The sequence below is a fragment of the Corella eumyota genome, chromosome 5 (genome assembly GCF_963082875.1).
Source record: "Corella eumyota chromosome 5, kaCorEumy4.1, whole genome shotgun sequence".
NCBI lineage: Eukaryota > Metazoa > Chordata > Ascidiacea > Phlebobranchia > Corellidae > Corella > Corella eumyota.
The window spans coordinates 7050055-7075090 of record NC_137494.1 but is presented as its reverse complement, the minus strand read 5'-3'; the positions used below and the strand labels follow the sequence as shown (position 1 = coordinate 7075090).

Here is a 25036-nt window from a genome sequence, read left to right as displayed (position 1 = left end):
CCTATAAATTTAAAGTTTATGTTTATTAGCATAAAATGACAATATAAAATAAGCATGCACACAAAACAATTATTAACTTTCTTAGGCCAAGCTTTTATTACCGTTTGAAGCTTAACACAAAAAATGAAAGGCAGGTTTTAGAAAAAGGAAAAAATTGAAATGAAGAAAGAAAGAGGGTATGGCAAAAATTTAAAAAGCAAAACTGCAAAAAGAACTAAAACTACACTGTTTTAGATATAGCTGTATAGGTTTAATAAAAGATTAAATGTGTAATAGGTTTTTACAAAATATAACTGACATATTTTTACAAACTAGCTTTTGACATAAATAAAATAGCAATAATAAAACTAAGCATGGCCTGTATCGTTAAAACTAAATAAAAACAATTGTGGCTAACACCGCGAAGTCTACCTTACCATAATTAAATAATATTAATAAAAAGAACTTTAAAAATTGTACTGATAACATATATATACATAGTAGGTACCGCCTTGGATAACATAGTGTTTTTGCATGGACTTAATCATAAAAAATTAATAATACAAACTGGGTATGTGTACAAAAGCTTACGAATTCAGCCGGAAAAGTAAGAGATTGAATTCCTTTTCTAAATGTATCTCTTTTAAATTACTTACTGTACCTTTTTAAAATTTTAAATGCGTACCGGTATGCCACTAAAGATCTAATACTATGCGTTAGACTCTTTCTGACCTGGAACCATCGGTGGCTGCACTGGGATTGGTCCCCTGTGAATTGGTCTTGATGAAGAACTGTTGTACTTATGCGATAGGGGTCGACTTCGGGTGGCGGAAGTCAAAGGGCGCAGAGCAGAATCAACCAAAGGACTAATACTATGCGTTAGACTCTTTCTGACCTGGAACCATCGGTGGCTGCACTGGGATTGGTCCCCTGTGAATTGGTCTTGATGAAGAACTGTTGTACTTATGCGATAGGGGTCGACTTCGGGTGGCGGAAGTCAAAGGGCGCAGAGCGGAATCAACCAAAGGACTTGTCCCTTTGGAAGGATGATGAAGATCGGATGTTGCAAAACCTCCTGGGGAAGATCTCATGGAAGAAGATCGCATCACAGCATTGGTTTTAGGAGGAACCGGTGGCTTCAATTTGCCTCCATGTGGAGCAGAAAATGTGGCGTGCTTCCGAAGTCCAGACCGTAAAGGAGGTGGAGGTTTCGATGGAGGAGGGGAGCGGGTTCGAAGAGGAACAACTGTCTCTTTAGCTGTTACTTGTTGTTTTAGTTCTTCCCTGTGTTCCTGATTTGTGTCATGCCTTGCCTTCTCCTTCTTCTTGTCTGCTGGAAACTTATTTTCTTTCGGTTCCTGCTCCTGAGAAGAGGATGACAGAAGAGAAGAGAATGGAGTAATATTATTAAAGTTGTTGTTGGAATTGTTTGCGTTTTTAGACACACATGGTTCCTCTTGGTCTTTTTCAGCTTTGTTTCTTCGAAAACTTGCAGCCTTTGGAGGTAGCTTTGGAACTAGACATAATAATATTTTAATTAAAACCCAAATTTAAAAACACAATTGTAAGTTAAAATGTTAAAAATTTTTACCTATTTCTGTTCTGGGTGTTTCAAATTGAACAGGAGTTGCAGGAAAATCAGTCGGCATGACAACAGTTGATACACTTGGCTCTTGAATACTCTTAGCTGAAAAAGGACAGTGCAAATAAAACTTACAGTTAAGCCTTTTATAAAAAAAAATAATAAGTAGAAACGTTGGGTGTTTTATATAGGCGTTCAATTGTTAGTTTTATATTACATTACTAAAAAAAACGGTAAGTTACCTGGTGATGTGTTTGCAAAAGAAAGATTTAGTTCCTCAACTAACAAAACAGTCTCGCTAGTTTCATTAAAGACTGGGTTAAAATCAACTTCTGTCTCTGAGCACAACCTTAAAAATTAGATAATGTGTTTAATAAATTGGTCTGACAAAAAATTATAGACAAAATCTTATCATTGATTAAAATAGTAAATTTTTTTTTTAAATTAGGTTAATAGAATTTTATTTATAATTTTTTACCTGTCTGTGTCTTTGGTTTCTTCAACTACTAATACAACATCTTCTTTTGGAAAAGTTTTTTCTAAAAAAAATAAAATATTAGACAACAAATAAGATTACTTTAATCTATACCTAAAAATGCGATACCAAAATATTTCTTATTTATCATTGGAGTAAAAATTTAAAGAATATTTGTTTTACAAACCTTCAATGCTTTGAGGAGTTAATGGAGCATACCCTGCATCTGATTTATTTATTTCCTGAAGACTGCTCGGCCTATCAATAGGTGTGTCCTGCAAGTGAAAAAAAATACAATATAATGCTTTATACTAAGGCAATATATTGAAAATTGTCACAGTAATAAACTCCTTAAAAATTTCGTTTAGAAATTTAAATTTTACCCTTTTAATTAAGAAAAAATGAAGGTATAACTTTAGTTTGTCAATAAAAAATATTAAATCCATAGCCAAGTATTTGCAATCCAGTATTAAAAAAAAATGCAAAATATATAACTTACCCTTCTGCTACTCATTGCAAAGTAATCAGAACCACTTTTTAGATGAGTCATCTGAATTTCTGCTTCGGTATGACTGTCAAAATCGGATTGGTATTTTACATTTGGCTTGTTGATGCTGAAAAATGTACAACAATTTTAAATACAAATTATATTTTAAAACTGCTAAAGAAGAAAATTTTAAATAAACTTTTATATTTATAATGTAAACTTTGGTTTTATTAAATTATTGTTAATGAAAAAAAATTTTACATGTGTTTTTTACGGCGTCCCCCACATTGATTTTTGCAATAAACAATAGATAATGTAAGCAGTATTCCAATTAAAAATCCACCTAGAAGGGCAATAACCATTCCTGGCAATCCAGCTGAAGCAATAGCATCTGAACTTTCTTTACCACCTAAAAAATTAAACATTGAATATAATTAAAATAAATAATTTTAATAAATCAAACATTTAAATTTTTTAAATTAACAAAATTTTTTCTTAAAATTAAAGTTTTTTTAAATTTAACACCATCAATTAGAATTGCATTTGTTAAAAGTGATTTTTGGAATTGAATAAACATGCAAATAAAATAAAATAATTAAGTGCTCATTAAATTGAAAGCTTATAAAAAATGTTATTCAAGAAAATAGAATAAATATGTACAGGTTTTACGGTTAAAAGAAAAATATAAATAGTTCAATAAAACAACACAACAACAAGAAATTAATTATAACTTAATAAAACCAAACTTTAATTAATAAACAGAAGACAGCAACACCATTTTATAGAGTTTTAAAATAGCTTAAAGTGGCAAACAGTGATGTCAAAAAATTAAAACAATACCGGACTGGGAGAAAACAGGTTTAGTGTGTTGTTCAATAACACAATTATGATCTAGATTAACTGTTAAATAAAATATGTTTCATAGTGTTTATTAGGACAAGTTATGTTTACTCATAAAAAATGTAATCAGAAAAACATTTAGATTTAATAAAGTGTGTCTTTAGATTAATATCTACAGTGCTCTTGTGCAAATTAACTTATTTTACTTTTTATTTTAAGTAAGATTTGACAGTTCCAATAGTATTAAAAGAAACAAAAATTAGAAAAGACAAAATATCACACCCAACACAACTTACTAGCTGGCTCTACTCCATTTTTAACCTCGTTATTCAAAGGTTCTTTTGGTACTATTTCATAAATAAAAATATTTTCTAAGCGACCAGTAGAAAATTTAAAAAAAATTATTTTAGAAAATTTATTTAAATTAAAATAACAATCATTAGGTTGAATTGTGATTGCTTTTTTGTTATAAAGCATTCATAACTGATAACAAAAAACATAAGTTAGTAAAAAGTTAGGGCGGTGTACGGATATCATTTTTTAACTACATGATATATTTACTAAATAATTTTATGTAAGTTTGTTCTTAAACTAAAATGTGGTAATCAAATTTTTAGTAATAAATTTGTATTTAAAAAAGCATAATGGACATTACATTGATGTCCAAAAAACTGCCGGCAGAAGTGCAAATATTTGTAGTGCGAAAGGACAAATATTTGTTGTCCCTCTAATATGACAACTAATTTGATTGTAACCGAATGGGTTACATTGCAAACTTAAGGGTTATCTAGTATCTTCTAATTGCTATTTACTGTAAAAGACACTATAAATATAATGTACTTTTTTGTATTTTTTCGACAGTGCATTACTGCACTTAAATAATATATGTTTATGAGATACAATAACAACAACAAAAAATAAGTATTTTTAAATATTATAAAAGAAAAAAGTAACGATGATGACAGAAACTTTACCAGTAAAGCAATGGAAATATTTATATAACAAATACATATGTAATGAATACAAAAATCATAATATAGAATACAAATTTCCACTGGTGTAGAATATAACAGGGTAAGCAATATTCTAACATTACGAATGTGGAAATTTTAAAAGATGGTAAATGCAATACTATGAGGTTGCAAATCAAGATATGGTAGTCCACCTTTTTTAAATATATTTAAATGCCTTAAAGTGGTAAAAATCTCTTTAAAAATGAGGTAATTTGGGAAAAGTTGGCAAGTTTACCACTTTGAATACAATCTACAAAACGGACGACAAAACAAAATAGATAGTACAATGTTTGCTGCCTCTAAAACAAAATTAAAACTATTTGAATAAAATTATCTCTTACCTGATAAGCAATACATAACAAAACTTGTACACCTTTGTCCTTTTTTATATTGAATATTTAAAACTAAAAATAATAATAATGTCATTAACATAAGGATGAGGTGAATTGCTTATCATGTAAGAGTAATGTGCACAGGATATCACAAGATCTATCTAACAATTATAAATACAGGACCGGCCATAATACATAGAAAGGAAGTAACAAATTTTGTTCTAAGAAAACAACAACAAATGAGTTCAGGCACAAAATTGAGGTAGATCAGAATCTTTAGTTCAGTTTTTGATCAAGGCAGTGTGTCAATAAAGGCAATCAGCAAACTAACTTTACTAAAAGGCAATATGGAGTTGGATACACTTTCAGAAAACTAACAAAAAAGCCATCTAGGCTAAATGAAAAGGCACTCTACGTGCAATAGAAAATCTTTTCATTTGCGGTTCACAGTGATTTAAATTTTGCGTCATATGAAAAACAAATTAAGCGTCGACGCACAGTCAACAGATCATAGCAACACTATTTTAAAAAATAAACAAAACCACAAAGAAAAGAGGAACTTCAGATGAAAATAAAGAAAAAGAATGACATGATGATAAATATTTATATAAAAAAAAATAACTTTTTAAACTATTGTTGATGCACAGAGTTGGGAGCTTTTTCAGCTGTTGTAAAAAACTTTATTCTTATTTTGTGATTCATTTTGTTTTGTTCGATAACAAACGGCATTTTCCGTTGTGCCACAATATTAACATCAACCTTTTTAGGAGAACCTGGTATTATCGGGCGTTTCGGCATTCTGATTCCAAGATTTTCATGGCGCTCTTTTCTTTTAGTTAAAGAGCAACGATTATCAAAAAATTGTTTTATACTTTCATCATCGTAAAACTCAATTCGATCAAAGTCATTAGAGTAGATTCCACCTCTGCGTTGCGAACGACGAATAAGTGGCAACCAAAGGTCGGCAGGAAGTGGGGCTACTGTCTTTTTAATGTAGCGACATCTTTTAGGGATTGGAAAAATTCTAATTTGGTTTGAAGAATGAGTAACAGAATTACGGCGTGAGCGTTGTTGTTGTTGCTGACTTGCTCTACGGCTTTGTCTGAAAAATCTGTCTACCTGATGGGCACATTTTTTTGTCATAGGCTTCAATTTTTTCATGATTGCTGTAAACCAATAGTCTATTTTTCGCTCCAGCCTTGGGTTGCAGCCATGTTGGCTTCCTGCACAAGATTTTTCGTTTAAACTGCAGTCTCGTACTGCGGAAATGTAGAAAATTATCTTGACTTTTTCAGTAATGGGAGAATACTCCACATGAAATGGTTGAACTTCATTAACTGCCAACTCCAAATGACCACGAATTGCTTCAACTCTTGATAAAGTAACGTTAACTGGTTTCCACAACGGTTCTAGAACATCACTATCAAAAAGAAACTTACGACTGTCATTGGCATGGCGAAAAAAGGCTTTTACATCAACAACATCAGCGTAACGCTGGAATCGACATTCTTTAGGTTGACAATGAGGATTGTCTGAAGACCTTTTCTCATTTCTACATAGATCAAAATCAGTAAGGCCATTGCAGTGACCATGTTGATCCTGCTGAGCAGAATGAGTGTGAGATGTGCATTGTGCGCCAAAGTTGCTCATCAACTCCGATAAAGGATTCCACAAAGTGGGTGCTAGAGGAAGACTAAATGAAATTCGTCCAGAGCATGGACTTTCAAGCTGTTGGTCCCAACATCTTGTTCGAAAACCTTCAGCTGCCATTTTTCTTACAGCAGTTGTGTGCCAGAGCTCAATTTCTTTTAACAACAGAGGATAGGTGTGTGTTAAACTGTTGACAGTCTTTGATGGCAGACAATCTTCCTTTTTATGATTTCGAATTACCAGTTTAGTTGTTGTGACCAGGGTTTCTTGCAACTGCTGCAGGAGGGCATCACGCTGTACATCAGTTTGTAAAGATTTGAGGGTGCTTCGAAAATCATTGGCAATAGATGGAAACACTCGCTCTGCAAACAAATTCATTAACTCATCATCGCTGGGAATTTTTGAGTTTGATTGAGGAGCAGTTGGACATTTTTCAACCACTTCTGGCTCATCACTGATTATGTCACTAATTCTGTTCACCAAGCTTCGGCCCTGTATTCCAGGAGCTTTTCTTTTTTTGCTTTTACATCCTCGTCTAGGATGACTTGGCTTATCCATTAAAGGTTCACTGCAGTTTAATGGACCAAAAGAAGCTTGGCAAATTAGTTCCAGTTCCTCCATTCCAATTGTATCGATATTACATGTTGCGTTACATTTTGCAGTTTCTGTAAAAATGAGTAAATGTTTAATTTTGTGAAGCTTAATCAGCCAAAATTAAAATAAATTTCAAAATAAAAATAGAAAAAGAATGTAAAAGGAAAAATCAAAAATAGAAAGTTAAGTAAACTAAAACATGCATAGATGAAGCAAACATACCTTTTGTTATTGTTAATGTAATGCATATTATTCATAAAACTCAAGCAACCAAATTTCTTATTTCTTGATCTAGATTATGGATCTAATTGTCAACTAGCCTTAAGCCTAATTTCTAATTCTGGCTAATCTTTCAGCACAAGTTTTAAAAAAGCTATCTACCACAACTTAAATAATCAAAGTAGGCTAATTAAAATTATGCATGCACACTTTATTTATAATCCAGGATTAAATAAACTTTTTATATATCTGAAATACTACAAAAAAGTATAATTCTCTTGAGACTTGCTCTTCTGCATGTTTGTATCTTACTGTAATTAAATAATTTCCCTGATATAATTAAAGTGTTCACACACAATTACAAAATTAAATTGAAATTGATCATGATGAGAAATAATATTCAACAAAAATAGGTCGCGACAAAAACATCGCAATATTTTTGCTGCTGAAACAGGTAGGCCTACGAAGATTGTTAGTAGATTTCGTACCTGGCGCTTGACAAAGAGGCTGGCACCAGTTTCAAAACCCAACAGAAATGATGCATCAAGAGTGCGTGTTTCAAAATAAAAATTGATGTTTTTTTTTATTTTAAGCGACTATAGTGCACTGCTAAAAATAAATAACCTCCAGTAAGTTAGACTAGCCCCAACAGGGCACGATAAATTTATCAATATCCGCCGAAATTTTAACTGCTCATACATTATCTGTTAAAATTTTAACCGCTTATACATTATCCATTAAAATTTTAACCGTTTAACCTTTTTTTCTTAAAATAAAATTATTTTGTTTTATATTTCAAGCTTTAAAGCGCCGAGTTTGTTCGCGATATTGGTGCAATGAAATCATGCGTTGTGCATAATTTCTTTATATTTTAACATAATTACAAGAATGGTAACATGCAATATTTGTGCTGATAAATGACATAAAAACAAAAATTCAATAATAAAAACTAACATTGACTAGCTTTTCTCACTTTTTTTTACTAGCGGTAAGCCAATCACCTACTCTAACAATCATGGTTGTAATTTTAGGCAAACATAATGTTAGTAATCAGTAAGATGATTGTATAAAGGTGCATGGGGTTAAACAACATAATCATGCACAAATATTTCTATATACACCTATCTACAAATTTGCATGCCACCAAGTTATGTTTTTGCAATAATTTTAGAAAGTAAATCACAATTTAAATAGGATTTAGTGAGTTAGCAACACTTTGTTGTTAGTGTTGTTAAATCACATTTAAATCAAGTGAACTTTCAAAAAAGATCTTAATAATGACATCATGTTATTTAACTTCACACCAATTAAAAATGTTTTAAATTTCTATGCCCAAAATGACTTAGTTATTGGCCTAACAAATACAACAAACATGAAAGCATTAATTTAAACTTTTAACATCAACTTACCAGGTTTAGGTAGTGCTTGACAGTTTGATGGAATTGTTTGTAGATCAGATGTTGGTGGTAGAAGTTTCCTAAAAAAAATTTAATTATTAGATTTTAGGTAAATTTTAATTTTGGTTATAATCTATAATAAAATTTCTAAAAATAAATTTTTATGTACCAATTTATTCTGTATTTATTTAAATTTTTAACTTACATGTTTTCTTGTGTTCTAACAATACATCCTTTTTCATTCCAGCCACAATCTGGATCCGTGTTACAACAACTAAAAATAATAATTTGAAAAATAAAAAAAAATTAATTTATAAATGTATGTTGAAAAGAATTTTAAAACTTTTAAATATAAGAAATTTTCCCACAGAAATACAATCATTTATTTTAAAATTAAAATACTTACTCTGCATTTGCATACTGCGTACACCCAGCCAAAGGTAGTTGTGCCATTCTGTCAGTAAACGCAACAAAAATTGAAGAGGGAGGAATATTATGCTGTTTAGTGTCTTCTTCAGTTTTTGGTCTTGAAATATATAAAGCTTGAACACCGCATTCTTCTGTTTTGTTACCACAAAGAGCATCATCAACTAAGGTAATTTCTTCAAGTAAGACTGATTTTGGTCCCTGAACGTTAAATATAAAAAACAATAATTCTTAAAAAACTTTATTGCGGTTTATTACAATATTGGCATAAAAATTAGGCAAAATTGTGAAAAATTTAATTTTTTATTTTTTTAAAATTAATGAACAATAGTAATGTTGACTTACCGAATGTACAAAATTTAATCGTGGCCTAATTCTCAATAAATTTCCCAATTCAGTACCAAGATACAGAACAAGTTGACCAGAATTTCCGGCATTATCGTCCACTCCAATTTGTGTCAGTCGAACTCTACAAAAGAGTCAAATTGTTTTAGATCAAAGCAAAAATTGTTTGCAATTGCAAGCACATAACGCAAGAACATGATACTATAATAAGTTGGCCAGCATGATTACTACAAAATGACACCTTATTCACATACATGACACCAGGTTTCTGATTATATAAGTAAATTGTATGACATTTGACATATACATGCACAGTGATAAATACTTTAAACCACAAAGTAACATCTAATTTACATTGCCTAACAAAATAACGTAAAATACATAATCTAATTTAAATTTTAAATATATTTTATTGACAAATTTTCCAACTTCAAAAAAAAAATTTAACTAATTTAATTATAATTACACCTACCCTGTGTTACTGACAAATACAGGATCCTGGTAGAGTGGATTAACTGAGTCATAAAGTAATGGATGACTCTTAGCAAAGTACAAAGCCTCATCTGGCATTTCAGTATGACAACTAAATGAAAAAATAAACAAAGTCTTAAATTGTCGCCGAGTGATGTTGATAATCGTTTGCAATTTTAATGTGTCAATGTCAGGCCACATTAAACATTCAGTTAACAAAGGATATACTCTTGGCATCGTTCAAAGTAAACAAATTTTCACAGATATTATGTTGAATTCCATAGCAACAATTACATTAGAATAATTTATTTATTTTCACTACCTTCCAGGTCTTGGGATAGACACTTTGTAGTCAGGTAATGGAATAGATTTAATAACAGTTTCAGATGTAAAAGGATGACCACTAGATCTCATGTTGGGTGACCTACAAATTGAATTTTGTTTTATTAGGTTATAAATTTTATATTAAAAAACACTATATTTAATATAAGAATCAGTTATCTTTAGTTTTTTAAATGTTTTGAAGTTCTTTTTTAACTTACATTTGTTGAGGTCTCGATTCTAATTCCTGCTCGCCATAAAATTGACCGGTGTTAAACAACTGCTCTATGGAATCTCGCATCGAATACACACAAACTGCTGACATCGGCATAGTATTCCAATCCCTAAATTAAATCAAAATCTTTAAAATAAAATTTTAAGTTTTAAAAATGCCAACCAAAAAACTAACATTGTAAAATAATTTAAAAAATACTATTTGCCTTTTTTTAATGTTTGATTATTTATATTTTGAATAAAACTGTTTTAGATTTGGTACTTTCATTTAACCAAACAACCCAAAAATATTTGACAAATAACTCTTACCATGGGGTAGTAAAAGTCGCAAAGATTACATCAATCCATTCCCCATTTGCCCCTTGTATTTGAGTGACATTCGACACAGAAGTAAGGTTGTTGAAAGTAAAAGATTCCTTTCCAGGAATTGTGCAAGTCAGCCTGGCTTTCAAAAATGTTGTCCACTGGGTTTTAAGTAGGGTAGCACCACCAGCATCGTCTTTACACACTTGGGCAATGCGAGAGTATATTAACTGAAAAAATATTTTATTTTAGTAAATTTAATGGGATATCAGTACATTTTGTTATTTGGTTTAAAACCATTTTTAGCAAATTTGATTTTAAGAAAAAAAGTTAACACTGTTTTGTGACCTTTTATTTCTAAAATTCACAAAGAAAAAAAGAAAGTTAACTTACTGGTGACCCTGTCCCAGTTTCAACTGCTGTCGCCGTCTCCCGGAAAAACAAATATATTTTTTCTCCATATTCAACAAGTTTAATGAAAGATGGCTCTGTAAAAATAGTAAAAACATACAAGTTAAACCCAGAGTCTATTATGTTCACAATCACCTCTTTGCGAATAACAGTCTGTGTAGACATAAAGTACTTTGATAAAATGCAACTAACCGTTAAACCACTTGACCATGCTGTAGATATAGCGTTGTTTTCTCATTAGGACTGGTTCTTTTCCCATAAAATCCTTTATAACAGCGGTAAAGAGTTGATAGCCATGACCTGTGTAAATAAAAAAAATTAAGTAATGTTTTTAGGTATAAGTAATTAAATGTAATGTATGAAAAACATTACCATTTTGAAATGTACAAAAAAAATTATTTGGGTATTTTGGTTTTACTATTACTGTGTTGTGATTTTTCGAAGGGTTATATGTCACCAACCTGTCTTTGTGTAAAGGTTAGCGCTCGTTGAAGCGGGATTGTATGGAGTCTGGCAATCACCCAAGCCCTCGCATGTCACTTCACGTGTATAGGAAGAATCCATGCCCCTTGACGTTGCATTAAATTGTTGTCTCTGCGAAAAAAGGCAAAAAATTTTAACGACCCGTAACAAAAATCGATTACTAATTTAAATAATTGTCATCCTACACTATTAAAACGGAACACGACTAGGTAGTTCACCCTTGTTTTGTAAATTAATTTGTCGCTAAAAATAGGAAGTAAACGTTAAAATTAAACATGTGCGACAACTGATATCAATCAAAACCAATGCTATCCAATTTCAAGTTCCTATATTTAAAACCAGACTGTACAAGTAGTCGTGTTGTGTAGACAAGGTTATTTACCGTGTAGTAACGACATCTTGGAAAGTAGGAGTTAGTTCCGCAGACCATAAGGGTACCGTTCACAAGTAGTTCAATGACTCGAATAAAATTGTTGCACTCGTACTAAACAAAAATAAACACAGCTACGTTATCATGCGGTAAAATTTAAGGTCAAATTTGAGGTTACTGATACTGTTTCTCGTGACAAAATGAAATACAGGCTCCCTAAATGAATGTCCAACATTCTGAAAATCACTTTTCTAGGTTTGAGTCATTTATCCATTTTTTTGGTACGGATTGGTAGCTTTATGGTTGTTATAACTTTAGATTTTTTTAAACAGGTTTAAACTTCGCAATCGCGTACCTTCTGTTTTGACATTCGCAGGCACCGTTTTTGAGTGTTGACGTCTGAGACCCATCTCAGTCGCTCGATGTAGCGTATCTCCCCGTCACTACTAAATTGTGAGGCATTCAACATGTACACATAATCCCTGAAACCAAAAAAATCATCATTAAAAAAACAACACACAAATTGGAAATAGGCTATTGATTCTGGTGTAACAAGCCATCGTAAATTTCGGAGAAATATATTTACACGTATCAATGCGTCAACTTAATCAACGTTATATGCGCATTGCGTTTGTTTAATAAACTGTTTAAATGTGTATTCAGTCTGGTGAAACTTTCGTCTCGAAAATCAAAAAAGTAGACGAGAAGTGGTTTAAAGGGCGGTCAGTTTGATAAAGGGGAAAAAATATTATTAGATGTAGACGTTACGTAATACACGCCCACTCGTAATTTTCACCCACTAGGTGTTCCTAAGGAGCTGCCGCCCTTTTTTGACATTAATTTATTAGTTTATTAAAATCTTAATTAAATAAAACTTTAAAGATTTTTTTATTGCGATGTAGAAAACAGTCCAAAGTTCATGGTAAACAGACAGACTGGTTGTTAGTTTATGAACTTACTAGCAAATACAGCTACCCATGGATTAAAGCAAATAAACAGTGTATACATATGTTTAAAATAACAACTTCTGTTTAAACAAGGCTTGAAATAATATAAACTTTGGTATTGGCATGAACAAAAGCTACATGACAATGCATAAGCCAGCCTACGCACTTGGGTACGAAATTTCCCCCCTTTTTACAAGTGGGTTTAATTTTGAGAGGGGTTTTACATTTTTGTCGATCCACCCACGTCAATGCAGAAGTTTATCCACAAATCTGGACTTCCGATAGGATTGGGGCTTACAAAGGGAGACTCGAGTCGTCGTCGGGCCACAATAAACTACACAACAATAGAACCGAAACGTGTGTGGTATTGTTTCGTGTTTATAGTGCACAGCATTGCGTGTTGGCCTGTGCCATTGTCGCCTGTGTTCTCTTACAGTCGGCCTTATTCATTTAGACGAGCCGCGCACAATAAGTCGGAAAAGTATTTCGTCGGTTGCCTTTGTCGCGGGCGGAATCGCTTTACAATTGCTCGTATCGGCACACTGACAAAGCGGGACTCGCTTTAATATGTGACTATTGTCTCCGCGACTGTTGACCCTTGGGTACTTGAAGGCTGCTTATATAAAGAGTTCGATTTCGACTATGAAGTAAAAAACCCACGATTTGGCTTGGGGGGTTCACTATATTTTTACATAAGAGTTGAGTGTATACCTACAGCACAGCTGGTACCGTGTTATATCGCCTTGTTCCATCCACAAATCAAAATGTTTCTATTTCCGGGCGCTAAGCTTTGACAAGTAACAATAATATTGTCGCGATTGAAATCATCAAAGGCTCGACTTTCACTGGGCTCGCTCAAAGAAAAAGTGTTTTGAAACGCTGCGCCTCGTAGATAAACGATTTTATTTTCCATTTCATTCAAAACAAAATCACAAGCCAGTAGTTTATAGGCCTAGGACAACAGGGTCATTGTTACAAAGCACTGAATCGGTTTCCCCATTCAAAAATAATAACAACCACGGCGAAAGTTAAAGAGCGTTTCTAAATTTAGTCCGTACCACACATATACGATCTTGAGGAAAAAGAGGAAAAAAATTTGCTTACAATAGGTGATTACAAACAGCACATTGAATCTGCCGTGCAAACTCATCCGGAAAGTAATTGGGCGAAATTTTCGCATTGAAAACACTGTGTCAGACTGTAATCCAACAATGGCAAATATGGCTAAGACAATGGCTCTGTTGTACTCGTACAAGTTTCGAGTTACTGAGATCCAAAAATTTTTTGAGGGTGTACCCACATTTGATAACAACTACCGATATAAACACTTTGGCTACATTTTTGACCGTTCCTTAGTATAATCAAAACATAAAATCGCATACAATCAAAACATAATTTCTTATGGAAAGCATATATTATAAATAAAACATTTCTATGAAAAAAAATCCCCCAAAAAACAAGGAATATTATTAAAAACATTTTCGACCCCTCCAAAACGCGATACGAATCGTTGATAAGATAACGTGGCCCAAATATACTTTAGATTGCTAATCTTGAAATCGTGGCATTCGGATTTCCGAAATAGAAAAGTTACGTTGCTATTTATGCCAGGTTAATTAGACTTTGTGCGTGCTAATTTGTAGCCGCAGAAATGCGACATACAAGACTAGCCTAGTCCGCTCCCTAATTTTGACAGGCTTACCTTGTACATTCGCAAAATGATAGACTATGTGTATAAGAAGAAACCAGTTAGAATTTTAAAGTCTGGGAGAAAATACAAAAACAAAAAAATGTGACAGCACGTGTTGCTAACTGTTTAAAACACAAACTAACGTAGAAAAACATACAGATCGATCTTTCTAAATTACATTTAGAGCGTTATTTGATTCCAATAAGCGACTTAAGCGTAATTTAACTTATACGAGCTGGTTGAATTTTTTCTATAAATAGTTTAAAATTAATGGGCGCCTTAACAGCATGTCCGAAACTGTAACTGAACCTCTAGGAATCGAAGCGGGTCAGGAGTTCGCCTCGAATTTTCAAAAGCGCCATGTAACTCGGCTCTGGTAAACAAGTAGGGCGCAGTCGAAGGCTCGCGCACATAGATCACTCTAAACAAGTCTCTGCGTAACTAATCCCCCATCCCGCACAAAGGCAAACACGATTTAACGCATTTCAGATGGAAGTTGCGATATCTTGCGGTGCAGTAGGGTCAACGAGCTCGGAATGCGATATCCAAAGCTACAAGCCAGTGCCGGGCTTAAACACCGGAAAACTCGTACTTACAAGCCGCTTTGGGAAATAATTAAACGAAAAAATGCAAGAAATGCGAGCCGGGATCAGTGCGCTAATTTTTAATTGTTTGCACGGAGCCCATCGATCGCTATTAGGATTACAAAAGATACAGCAAGCCTAACTACTACATTTCCTAAACATTGTCGTTTAAAGTTATAAAACGAGATACAATCTAGACTTGGAGTTTTAGCCTTTAAAAATCGCACACAACGGCATCCAGGTCGCCCGGGGCATATGAACCAGAAATCGAAATAACTTGCGCATTTTTGTCCGGTTTATTAAGCGGCAAAAACACAGACTTTTGGCTCATTATTGCGACCGCGATAAAATATCGCTAGTCGAGTAAAATACCACCAATACAGAAAGACCGGGAAAACGTCGCTCGCAAACGACGATTTCGCTTGAAAATTTGTTCAAAAGCGAAACGTTATAAAGGCATAACCAATAATCAACGCGAGAAATACGATAATTTTGGAATCGTGATCCGCCATTGTGTTGGTGCGGGCTTAAGCGCTTGTGGAGTCCATAAATTATGCCTTTGGCTCGGCTTAATCCAGCAAATAATAAGCTATCAGCGGAAGTAATGTCGAAGAAAACAGCATTAGGCCCCGCGGAAGGTTGTAATCACCTAAATTTTCACACATCGCCATATAAACAAGTCAGCGAAAACTACTATGCGAATTTTGTCACGTGGTCTTTCTTTTATGGAGTGGATTTGTCGCGAAAGAGCCGCTGAGACTAAACAACTTATACAAAACAATTTTAAGTCCTTTCGTGACAAAGAGCACGTAAAATGTTTTCTCAAAACAACCACGGTAATTGATTACTAACAAAACTATTTTAGCGAGCTTTGAAATACACAGTATACACGTCCAAATGTCAAAACGTCTTAAATGGATTTGTGCTAACCTGCGGATCATTGGCTTAAAATGAGTCTATTTATGCGAAATGAACGGTTAAAATGGGTTACAAATCGTTACGTTTCGCGTTATCTTATTTACATCCACTAATAGATTACATCTTGCGCTTCTGCCGTCGATGAAAGAGGTCGATTTTTACCTAATTTCGCACTTAACCATTTGGCCTTCATTTAAGTATGTGTGCATTAATATTTAACCACTTAACAAGTGCTCAAAGTCGTACAAGCATGGATTAAAACGTTACGAATGGGATACAGCTAAAAAGCTGTTAGAATTTTTTCAGGTGGTAATTATCAACACGTTTACTTTGTTAGATCAAAAGCATTGTAGCTGGCATTTTGGTGCAGATGTCACGAAAAAGACCAAAGGTCCTTTTTTTAATTTTAAAATAAGAAACGTTGCTAACAACCCGCGCCCCTTTTTTCAATAATTTCAGAACAAATCGCGTACCAAAATAGTAGGTTTGAGCGTTCTCCAAACACTGTAGGCTGAATGATGTATCACATATTTGATTTTAACTAGCGTGTATACGTCAATTGCTCGCGTTAATGTCTGTACAAAACAAGCCCTACTTTCATCACAACAAACACAGATCGATTTTCGACCGTTTATCTGGCGTTGAAACTTCGCAACGAACAAAGTAGCTGTCGTGATTAAGGCGCGGGTGTATACAAAACGACTGGCTTTGAAACTGTGCAGAGAATTACGATGAAGCAAATTAAGAGAGGTCATGTTGTTGTCGGTTGTTGTTTTCCTGCGTTTTCGGTCCCGTCTACGAATATCGAGTAAATGATCGACAAGTAGATCAAGGGAATTTGAGCAGCGAACGCGGCTGCGTTGAACAAGTGGCCCGGCCCGAATTTACTTCTGACCTATAAATAAATCAAAAACCCTTGCGTGCAAAGACAAGCCATGCTTGTGTATACTTCACTTTGTATTTAATCTTTAATTTGTATTGGCCACTTAGTGGCGGATCTTAGCAATATACACCTGTAATACAAAAATCATATTTCACGATGATTGATTCAAAAAGCTTCTATCTTGAACAAAAAAATGCATTTTTCGACTTTGAGAATTCTTACGAAATATGCGGGTTTTAAAAGTGTGAAACCCTTTCAATAATGAACCGCCACAATACATGAGACCACAGAAAATATTTCCTCAATGCGTGGTTTATTGGGTTTTGGTTGAAAATACACTGCATCGAATGCTCTTGAATGAGAGAGCAGTTCCGGCAATGGACGCCTCGGTCTCATAAAGGAAACGAACCCGAACGACCAAGAAAAGTTATTACCACCTGTGCCGTGTTTTAATGGTGTAGCATACTGAGAAAGTTTCTATTTAAAGGAATTCGGTAAGTGGATAAAATTATGTGTTGACCCATGCAAAAATGCCTCCTAGTCAAACGGTGAGAACCATGACAAAATATCTTAATAGCTTGTAGTTTTACATCATCACTCTTATACGTAGACTGACAAGCCTACGTCACCAAGCGTCACAACTCTTAGTGACGTCATAAGGCTTGGGATAGCCAGATTAAACAAAATCCACCCTCGACTAGTAGATTGCGGTCGAATCTCTGATGAATTAAAAGCGAGGCGCAATGATGAAAGATGCTTGCGTAGCCAATGGAGCATCATAGCATTTCAAGAAAACAAACTTCAAAAAGAAAAGGCCCAGCCTCTAAACAAGCTTGGGTAAACTAAAGCAATGCTTGAGTGCTGATTTTGAACACTCCACTGCGTTGCTTTGATGTGATTGTTTTTCGAAATATAGGAAAAACACACCCTGACTTGCCAGCAGATTTTCTAATCCTACGCTATACATAATGCAAAAGTCCGCAATAAATCAGAATTTTCGAAGCCAGATCGGGGGGCTTTGTTATCTTTTAAAATTAAAAGCCGACCGATAACTTGACGCCTCTTAATCGATAGTGTATAAGGCTGTACAACCAGTTACTTAATTGCTTATTGCTTTTAAAGTTTGTGGGTATACATACTGCATTTCAGTTAAAATACTACAGATCTTTACAGGATAATAATATTATTGCCTTTGGTAAGATATTTTAATATACACTTCAAAGGGGTAAAACTTTTTAAAGAAAACAAAAGTTTATTTCAGGAGCGTTAAAAAAATAATCAGAATTTGAAAAATAAACACTTTAAGTTAATTGAAACTGTTCAACGAGCTTAAATTAGGTTGAAAATTGGCAGCCTTCCCACAACAAAAGCAGTTAAACTTGACTTTATTAACTAGTCAATTTGGGCAAATTAAATCGAATTACATGATTTACTTATTTAACCGGTAACTAATAAATGTAATTACCACTCAAAAATAGATTAATTTAAACTTTGTTTCCCAATATTGATTCTTTTTGTTAAAATAGGGCAAGAGACACAGAACCTAAATTGAAAAGTGCTGGCAAGAAAATTGAAATTTTAACTAAAAGTTTAATAATCAAACCACGCCCAAATAATGAATGTTATTCCATTTTGTGGTTGATCGTTAACTTAAAATATTCTTCAGTTTTAAACTGGGCAAAACAAACTGGTAAACTCAAAATAGCCTTAATTAAAACGCCATAAATCGCTAAGCAAAGGTTAGAGACGTCACAAGAACACAAACAAATTCTAAAGTTATGAAAAAATGTGGGTAATTTTTGGTGCTCACTTACGACCACGATGATTTTATTTACAGATTTAGTAGTTTTTGTTTAGGAAATTAACTTTTGTTAATCTGTCTGGCCACCGATAATTTCCGCGAAGATCTTATAAATGTCAAGTACTCTGTGATCAAGATTGGTCATTAGTGGTTTAATACGTGCTCCAACTCATAAGAAACAAACACCTTTTACTTAGTAATTAAGTTATTTGTTGATGTGCCGGTGTCGTTGTATTAAACAATCTGTATAACAAACGGATTTGGGGCTAGGATTTAGGCTTGTTTGAAAGACAATTTGACCGGTGGTAAAACAACCGCCACGCCACACTTATTTTCCCATGAGGATTTATCATAAGTCCAACACGAAAAACAAACATGAAAGACTGATTCTTTAAATTCTAGAAGTATGGTCAAGGTCAAATGCAAATGGTGAAAAATGTAACTTTAAGCCTAATTTAGGAACCGCGCTCTAATAAAAGTATCAGTAAATGATGCATAAAATATCACCACATTTTTAAAGGGTTTAAATATCCTGCGTTTAATATTCGCAAAAGATTACTTCGCTTCAATAACATTACAACATCCGTCGAATTAGGCACAGCTGACAAGCCGCCACTGTGTTTGTTGGCATCACAATGCAGTCACAAAAGTCAATTGTTTCACAAACCCCAAGCAGATTTTGCGCGCGAAATTTAATTAAGGCTGAATGAAAACGCTAGACTATTGTACGTTCAAGTTAGAATTGCAATTCATGCGATATATTAAATTTTTGTGAGGTGAATAGATATGCAGTTTCGTAGAATTAGTAAACACGGTTAGCTAGAAATAGAAGCTAGACTTAAGGAAACGAAGCGTCTGGGCAAATTTTTATTAGGACTTGTTTTTTCTTGATTGAAAAAACATCCTGTGGTATCCCGTACAAACGAGGTGCCAAAACAAGCAAGTTCGTTGTAAAAATAGTTGTGTTCAAACGTAACCAGTACTTTACTAAGGGCAACAGGAATTTATTTCTTCACGAACTGGTTAAGGAATCCGACCGCAGTATATTCAGCAAAATAGCTCAAATCTACTGTGTTGTTGAAGTTTGACCCGTGTCGGCATTTCTTTCCCTTCTTTTAAACGAACTATGGTTTGGTTTAGTATGATAACATCCACGGCACAAGACCCGATGTTGACGTTGATTCCAGGCCACTGCACGGCATGCATTCGGTAGTGGTCAAACAGTAGAAATTAAATGTTTACATATATCATTGGGGGGAATTTGATATATCTTACTTTTTAAGATGAGACCAATTATGGTATAGGGTAAGAAAGGTTGTTACCAAGGAATACCGTCGAAAAATGTGTTGAATGCCTGCCTACAAATGGGCATCGCACGTGTGAAACTAACCAGATAGAATGGTGGCAAGTAAACTCATCTCAGTCAATATTTTGACACAGACATCTCAGTCAATATTTTGACACAGTATACGCTCGATAACACAACCCTGGCGTCTGCCCACAAACCGCAACACATTAAACTCGTTATCTACACTATGAATGCGCGTTTCCAGATAAACCCAAACTCGTATGGCATAACGGGCAATAGCCAAATAAACATGCATGAATTGCATTACTCCACGTTCGTACTAGGTTTCATGCGGTCGCATGCAGGCTTTGAACGAAGCTTGTGTTTCATAAACAAGCGATGGATATTCTTGACCCAAACCAACCCTATGCATTCACAAACAATTCCAGTTGCCACAACAAAGATACACACTATCACTCATAGTAACCCCTCCTGTTAACCGCAGTAGATAACAATATACTTGTTTTTATTGCATTCAGGACCTGGAATTGTTTCCTTTCAATCATACGGTATAAAATTTTTCGCAAATTGATGCCGTAATTTAATTACTTGTGGCCTGCGCAAAAAAGGTCGGTCATATATCTATCAGAACAGATCAAAAGCTTACAGGTCAGACGCGGTCGTTATGGGCATTAAGGTGCGACTTAGAGACTTGATTCACGAGCCGTTACTTTTGTTGACCACTGCCCATTCCCTTGTGGCAAGACATCTGCCAAATGAGCAAATATTGAACTAACGTGGCGACTGCAACTCGCAGTCGTTAGTTTTACATCCGATCCTGGGCTTTTTGTCACTAAACCGCTCCAGACAAACTGAAATCGTATTCGGATTTCAGACAGGCTTGCGTCGCTTGTTTATTTACGTGACACTGTTGTGGTAAACACAAAGAAGGACCACCTATCGAGTAAATGCGCCTAATTCCGACGACCTAAATAAGGCACACCGCTGGAAAATAATCACCGCAGCAAGGCACCATCGACAAACTCGTATAGATTTTCAATTTAATCGAATAGCAACGGAATCTAGTTGCACACTGGACCTACTGGACTGCTACAAATCTAGTAAACATTGGCCCATTGTTTTGAAAAGAAAAGAAACGACAACGTTTGCCTAGTTTAAGGTCGTGGGGTCTTGCTTTACCCACGGGAATCTGTTACGCATCACGTGGTTTTAGTGACAGAACGTTTGTTATCTGCATGACTAATCAGTTATTGTTAACATTCTAAATTATATTTTAAAGACATATCTATAGTGTAGCAATAATTTAAACTTGATGACATCTTATATGTTATTTTGATATTATAGATACAACACGATCTCCAAAGCCAAAATCGATGTTAATTCAGACCAGAAAATCGAATTCTGTGGTATTAAATTGTATGCGGGACCTTCTCAAAGACGAAAGAAATCGATTTAACATTCCTTCTTATCTGGTCAGCTAACCTTCCGCTCAAATGGCTACTATCGTTATAATTTGTCGACCCACCAATGCATGCCATGCCCTTTGACATAATGTTGTAACAAGTATAAGGCATTATCGCGTCACAGTGGGTGGTGCTTATGTCGTCATAAACAGGGAGCGGGGTTAGGTGAGAGCACAGAACAATGCATTTTAATTAAGCCTCTTTCTACTTTCTAAATGAGGTTAATCAAGCCTACGCCTAAACGCTATGGGTGGCGTTGTAACATTGGGCTGCCTGCTAGCTCATGGTAAAAGATTTAATAACCTTGCGCAGCGTAAAGAAATTAACTCCCTCTGGAATTAAATTTGCGTTGTTTTATTGCGGTGCTGGCATTGCGTAAACACAATGGAAAATATAAATACATCAGCGCGAAGGTTAATTGTAATTGACGTCGAGCAGGGGTAGTCACTTATTTTTAATTATTAGATAAATTATCCATATGCAGGTTACAACTTCAAAGTATTCATACCCAGCTGTCTGGGCTATTTAACTTAAAGACGATTTCGTTTTGAAAATGTCTGTAATGGTCTCTGCACATTTTAGATGCAATGAGAGTATCAGATTACGGTTTATTTAAAGGTATTAAGACATCACACAGTAGGCCAAATACGGTGGGGCATCAACCCCCACGGGAATTCCAAATCGTAAAGGTAGTAAGGAAAACCTATTAATTGTATGTTCCGTCTTCGTTACGCCTTTTAATTTTTTATAAGTAATACAATTTTATTTGTAAACACAACCACGTCACGTCGAATTAAAAAAATGTAAAAATAATTGGGACGTTTTTTAAAATAATTTGACCCAATTAATTTTAGTGTGGTTCTATAAAGTTAACTAATAAAGAGTAAGTGACAGTGCGTTTGTTCAGTTACGTATTGGTTTAATTATTAACTAACGAATACGCTTCAAAGTTCGCCAAAATAACTAATACGCCTGATTTTCAAACATCACAATTCTACACCCGTAATAAACTACAAAATCTTAAGTTTTCGACAAAAACAAGAACGTATCAATTGCTGTGTGAAATAGAACGCTTACATCATTGTTTTCTTAGTAGGCCTCGTCGCTTTTCACAACAGCGCTTAATAGACTGACGGCAATAGAAAATTGGACTTTTATACCTTTAACTTCGTTAAGGCAAAAAATGCTTTGAATACGGAATAAATGGAAGAATTGCACATACTGTTTAAAGGGGCCATGTGAAATAGATTCCGGGTATATATAACTGGCTAAATGTGTGTGTAATTGCCCATTAACATTTCATGTACAACTCGTTCGTTCATATCTATTATAGATGGGAAATGACGCGTTTATAAACAAGGTAATTATAAGCGCTGGGACTGCTCGTCGCTCGTATGTTCGCACAGTTATTTCACAAAACATAAAACACACTTAAAGAAATACACACACATTTTTGTTGTTTTAACATTCTGAGAGTGGGTAGTTGATTTTAGCACTGCTGGCATTTTAGAAAAATTGCGAGCTTTACAAAATGTTTTGAAATTCTTGGTAAAACAGCACTTTACTACATAGTACAAAGAAAACATTAAAAGTTGGCGTAAGTTGTGTAGCGATTGTAAATCGGCAAACAAGTTTCATTTTAATTGCACCTGGCTTAGATTAAAGGCAATAAAACATTGCAAAAGCCTATTTACCCGAGGCAAGGCAGTAATAATATTCCGCTACACGCTGTTATTTTAATTACATCGTTCGATCTTGTATACGCTTTAAGTACATTGATTGACTGTGTACACTGTTATGTTTAGCAAAGCAATTTAATCCCTTGGTTTTATCCCTTACAAATGTGCTAATACCATGGCCACACTTTAGTACAAGAAAACAAATTACAAAATAACCTATAGTTACTCAATTGACGTGCGATTAAGCGCCGGGTACTTTTATGAAAAGGCTAATTTTCGATAGGGAATGTTTGATCAAGAAATTATAAAAAAAACTACATACCTTCCGCTGACCAATAAAATATCCTTTGTGTGTTCGCCCCACTCTGGTATCGACCGCAGAGTTTGAAAATTCAGGACTGTCGTTTCGCTGACTTTTTGCGGGGCTATGGATCGCATCATTACCGCATCGCCGCCGAAATAATCCCGAGACGAACTGGTCGAATAGCCAGAGTTCATTCCTCGACCATTAAACGTTCGAAATCCCGACAATTTCGTAGCTAAAATGTAAATTATTTTAGATTTATTTTGTTACCACTAATGTTTTATTTAAAATATTTTTTGTGATTTTTTACCGTCGGTTTTGGACAGCGGAGTTTTCATGCAAAGCATCGGGGTAGAGCAAAGTAAAATGCATAGAAGGAAAAGCAAGGACGTTCCCAGGCTTGGTATAATCATTAGCGGTGTCCTCGATCGACACTTAGTAGGTGACGATAATCTTTCGCGGATCAAAAAGCTTAACGATGATCCACCGTTTTGCCAATTGGAATAACACGGGGATTCGCGACATGACAAAGTGTCGTCGCTGCAAGATGACGGTTCACTGTTGAGATCAGCAGACAGCTGAGTTACAGAAGTTATCGGAAACTTCGTTGATTTCTGCGCGGTAAAAATCGAGTTCGACTGAGGTCTGGTGCAATGTTTTAAGGTAAATTGTCGACAACTTGCCCGTTTTTGGCTAAACGTGCGCGAAATTATAGTAACACCTCGTTCTCGACGTAGGCCAGCTATATCGTCTATGGTAGGCTCCATGACGTCACCAGTTACAATGGATCTTATTATACACTTCAATCAGAGTCCTTTTTGTATAATCCACAATTTTTCAGTTAAACACCTGCTTGGTAAGTCCAAATATATCCAATTACGTTTTATAACGTTCACGTACGCAAGTATTTTAAGTTATTTATAATCTAAAAACACATAAAAACAACATTACATCAAATCTTAATTTAAGCTATGACTTGAAATCTTTTAAGTCAGTAAGCACAGACCGCCGAGGCCTTAAAACAGTGCCTATTGTTGTACGTATACGGGGATAATCTGTGCTATTTTCTGCAATGTTCAGTACCAAAAAAGAGCAATAATAACACGGTAAGGGTAGGTTAAGCGGTTAACATGAAAGGCCCTATTTAGACACACTTCAGTGAAAGCGTAAATATTTTTATACCAAGCGGAACGAACTGAAAGGTCTTTGCTTAATTCCTTGCGTTTAAAATCGGACCCTGTTTGTTTTTAACTACATAAAATAGCCATAGTTGACTGAACAGCATTGTTTTATTCTTAGAGTTTAAATCCTTCAAGTAAGCCTATGTTTAGATCGGTATGAAGAAACATAATAGTGTTGACATTACCGCAACAATTGTGGTGTTTGTCACTTTACACTAAACTATGATATCCTATTCCATTTAACAAGTAACTTCTTGCCTATATACATGCTCTTGTCAACTTCTGGCCTCTCAGCGGCTAGCTGCTACAAGTAAAACGCCGTAAAAAAGATCGCGCTGTTTTTAA

The 25036-nt window shown here is 34.5% G+C and overlaps 1 protein-coding gene across 4 annotated transcripts; it reads right to left on the bottom strand.

Moving 5' to 3' along the window:
* Positions 1–20: 20 nt before the first annotated feature.
* On the bottom strand, positions 21–24431 carry LOC145753947 (uncharacterized). Of its 4 annotated transcripts, XM_082570495.1 has the most exons (24): positions 23821–24431; positions 23529–23745; positions 12288–12414; positions 11945–12046; positions 11541–11673; positions 11272–11379; positions 11062–11156; positions 10675–10898; positions 10353–10475; positions 10133–10234; positions 9812–9922; positions 9340–9463; positions 8975–9195; positions 8774–8842; positions 8581–8648; positions 3660–3710; positions 3364–3423; positions 2785–2932; positions 2536–2650; positions 2224–2311; positions 2040–2100; positions 1804–1910; positions 1571–1666; positions 21–1495 (listed from the first exon to the last, which is right to left on the bottom strand). In XM_082570495.1, the coding sequence occupies exons 1-24, from the start codon at positions 24275–24277 to the stop codon at positions 852–854; spliced, it is 3651 nt and encodes a 1216-aa protein (XP_082426621.1). In that variant the 5' UTR covers positions 24278–24431; the 3' UTR covers positions 21–851. The 4 variants fall into 4 exon arrangements, with proteins under 4 accessions (XP_082426621.1, XP_082426622.1, XP_082426623.1 ...); XM_082570496.1 differs by lacking the exon at positions 3364–3423; XM_082570497.1 differs by lacking the exons at positions 3364–3423; positions 3660–3710.
* Positions 24432–25036: the final 605 nt, after the last annotated feature.

Excerpts from the sequence above, each read along its gene's own strand:
- LOC145753947 (XM_082570494.1), bottom strand. The coding sequence starts at position 24,277 with ATGGAGCCTACCATAGACGATATAGCTGGCCTACGTCGAGAACGAGGT. Across the intron at positions 11,157-11,271 it reads CATGGTCAAGTGGTTTAACG|AGCCATCTTTCATTAAACTT; the intron begins GTTAGTTGCATT and ends CTATTTTTACAG. Across the intron at positions 8,649-8,773 it reads GTTAGAACACAAGAAAACAT|GAAACTTCTACCACCAACAT; the intron begins GTAAGTTAAAAA and ends AATTTTTTTTAG.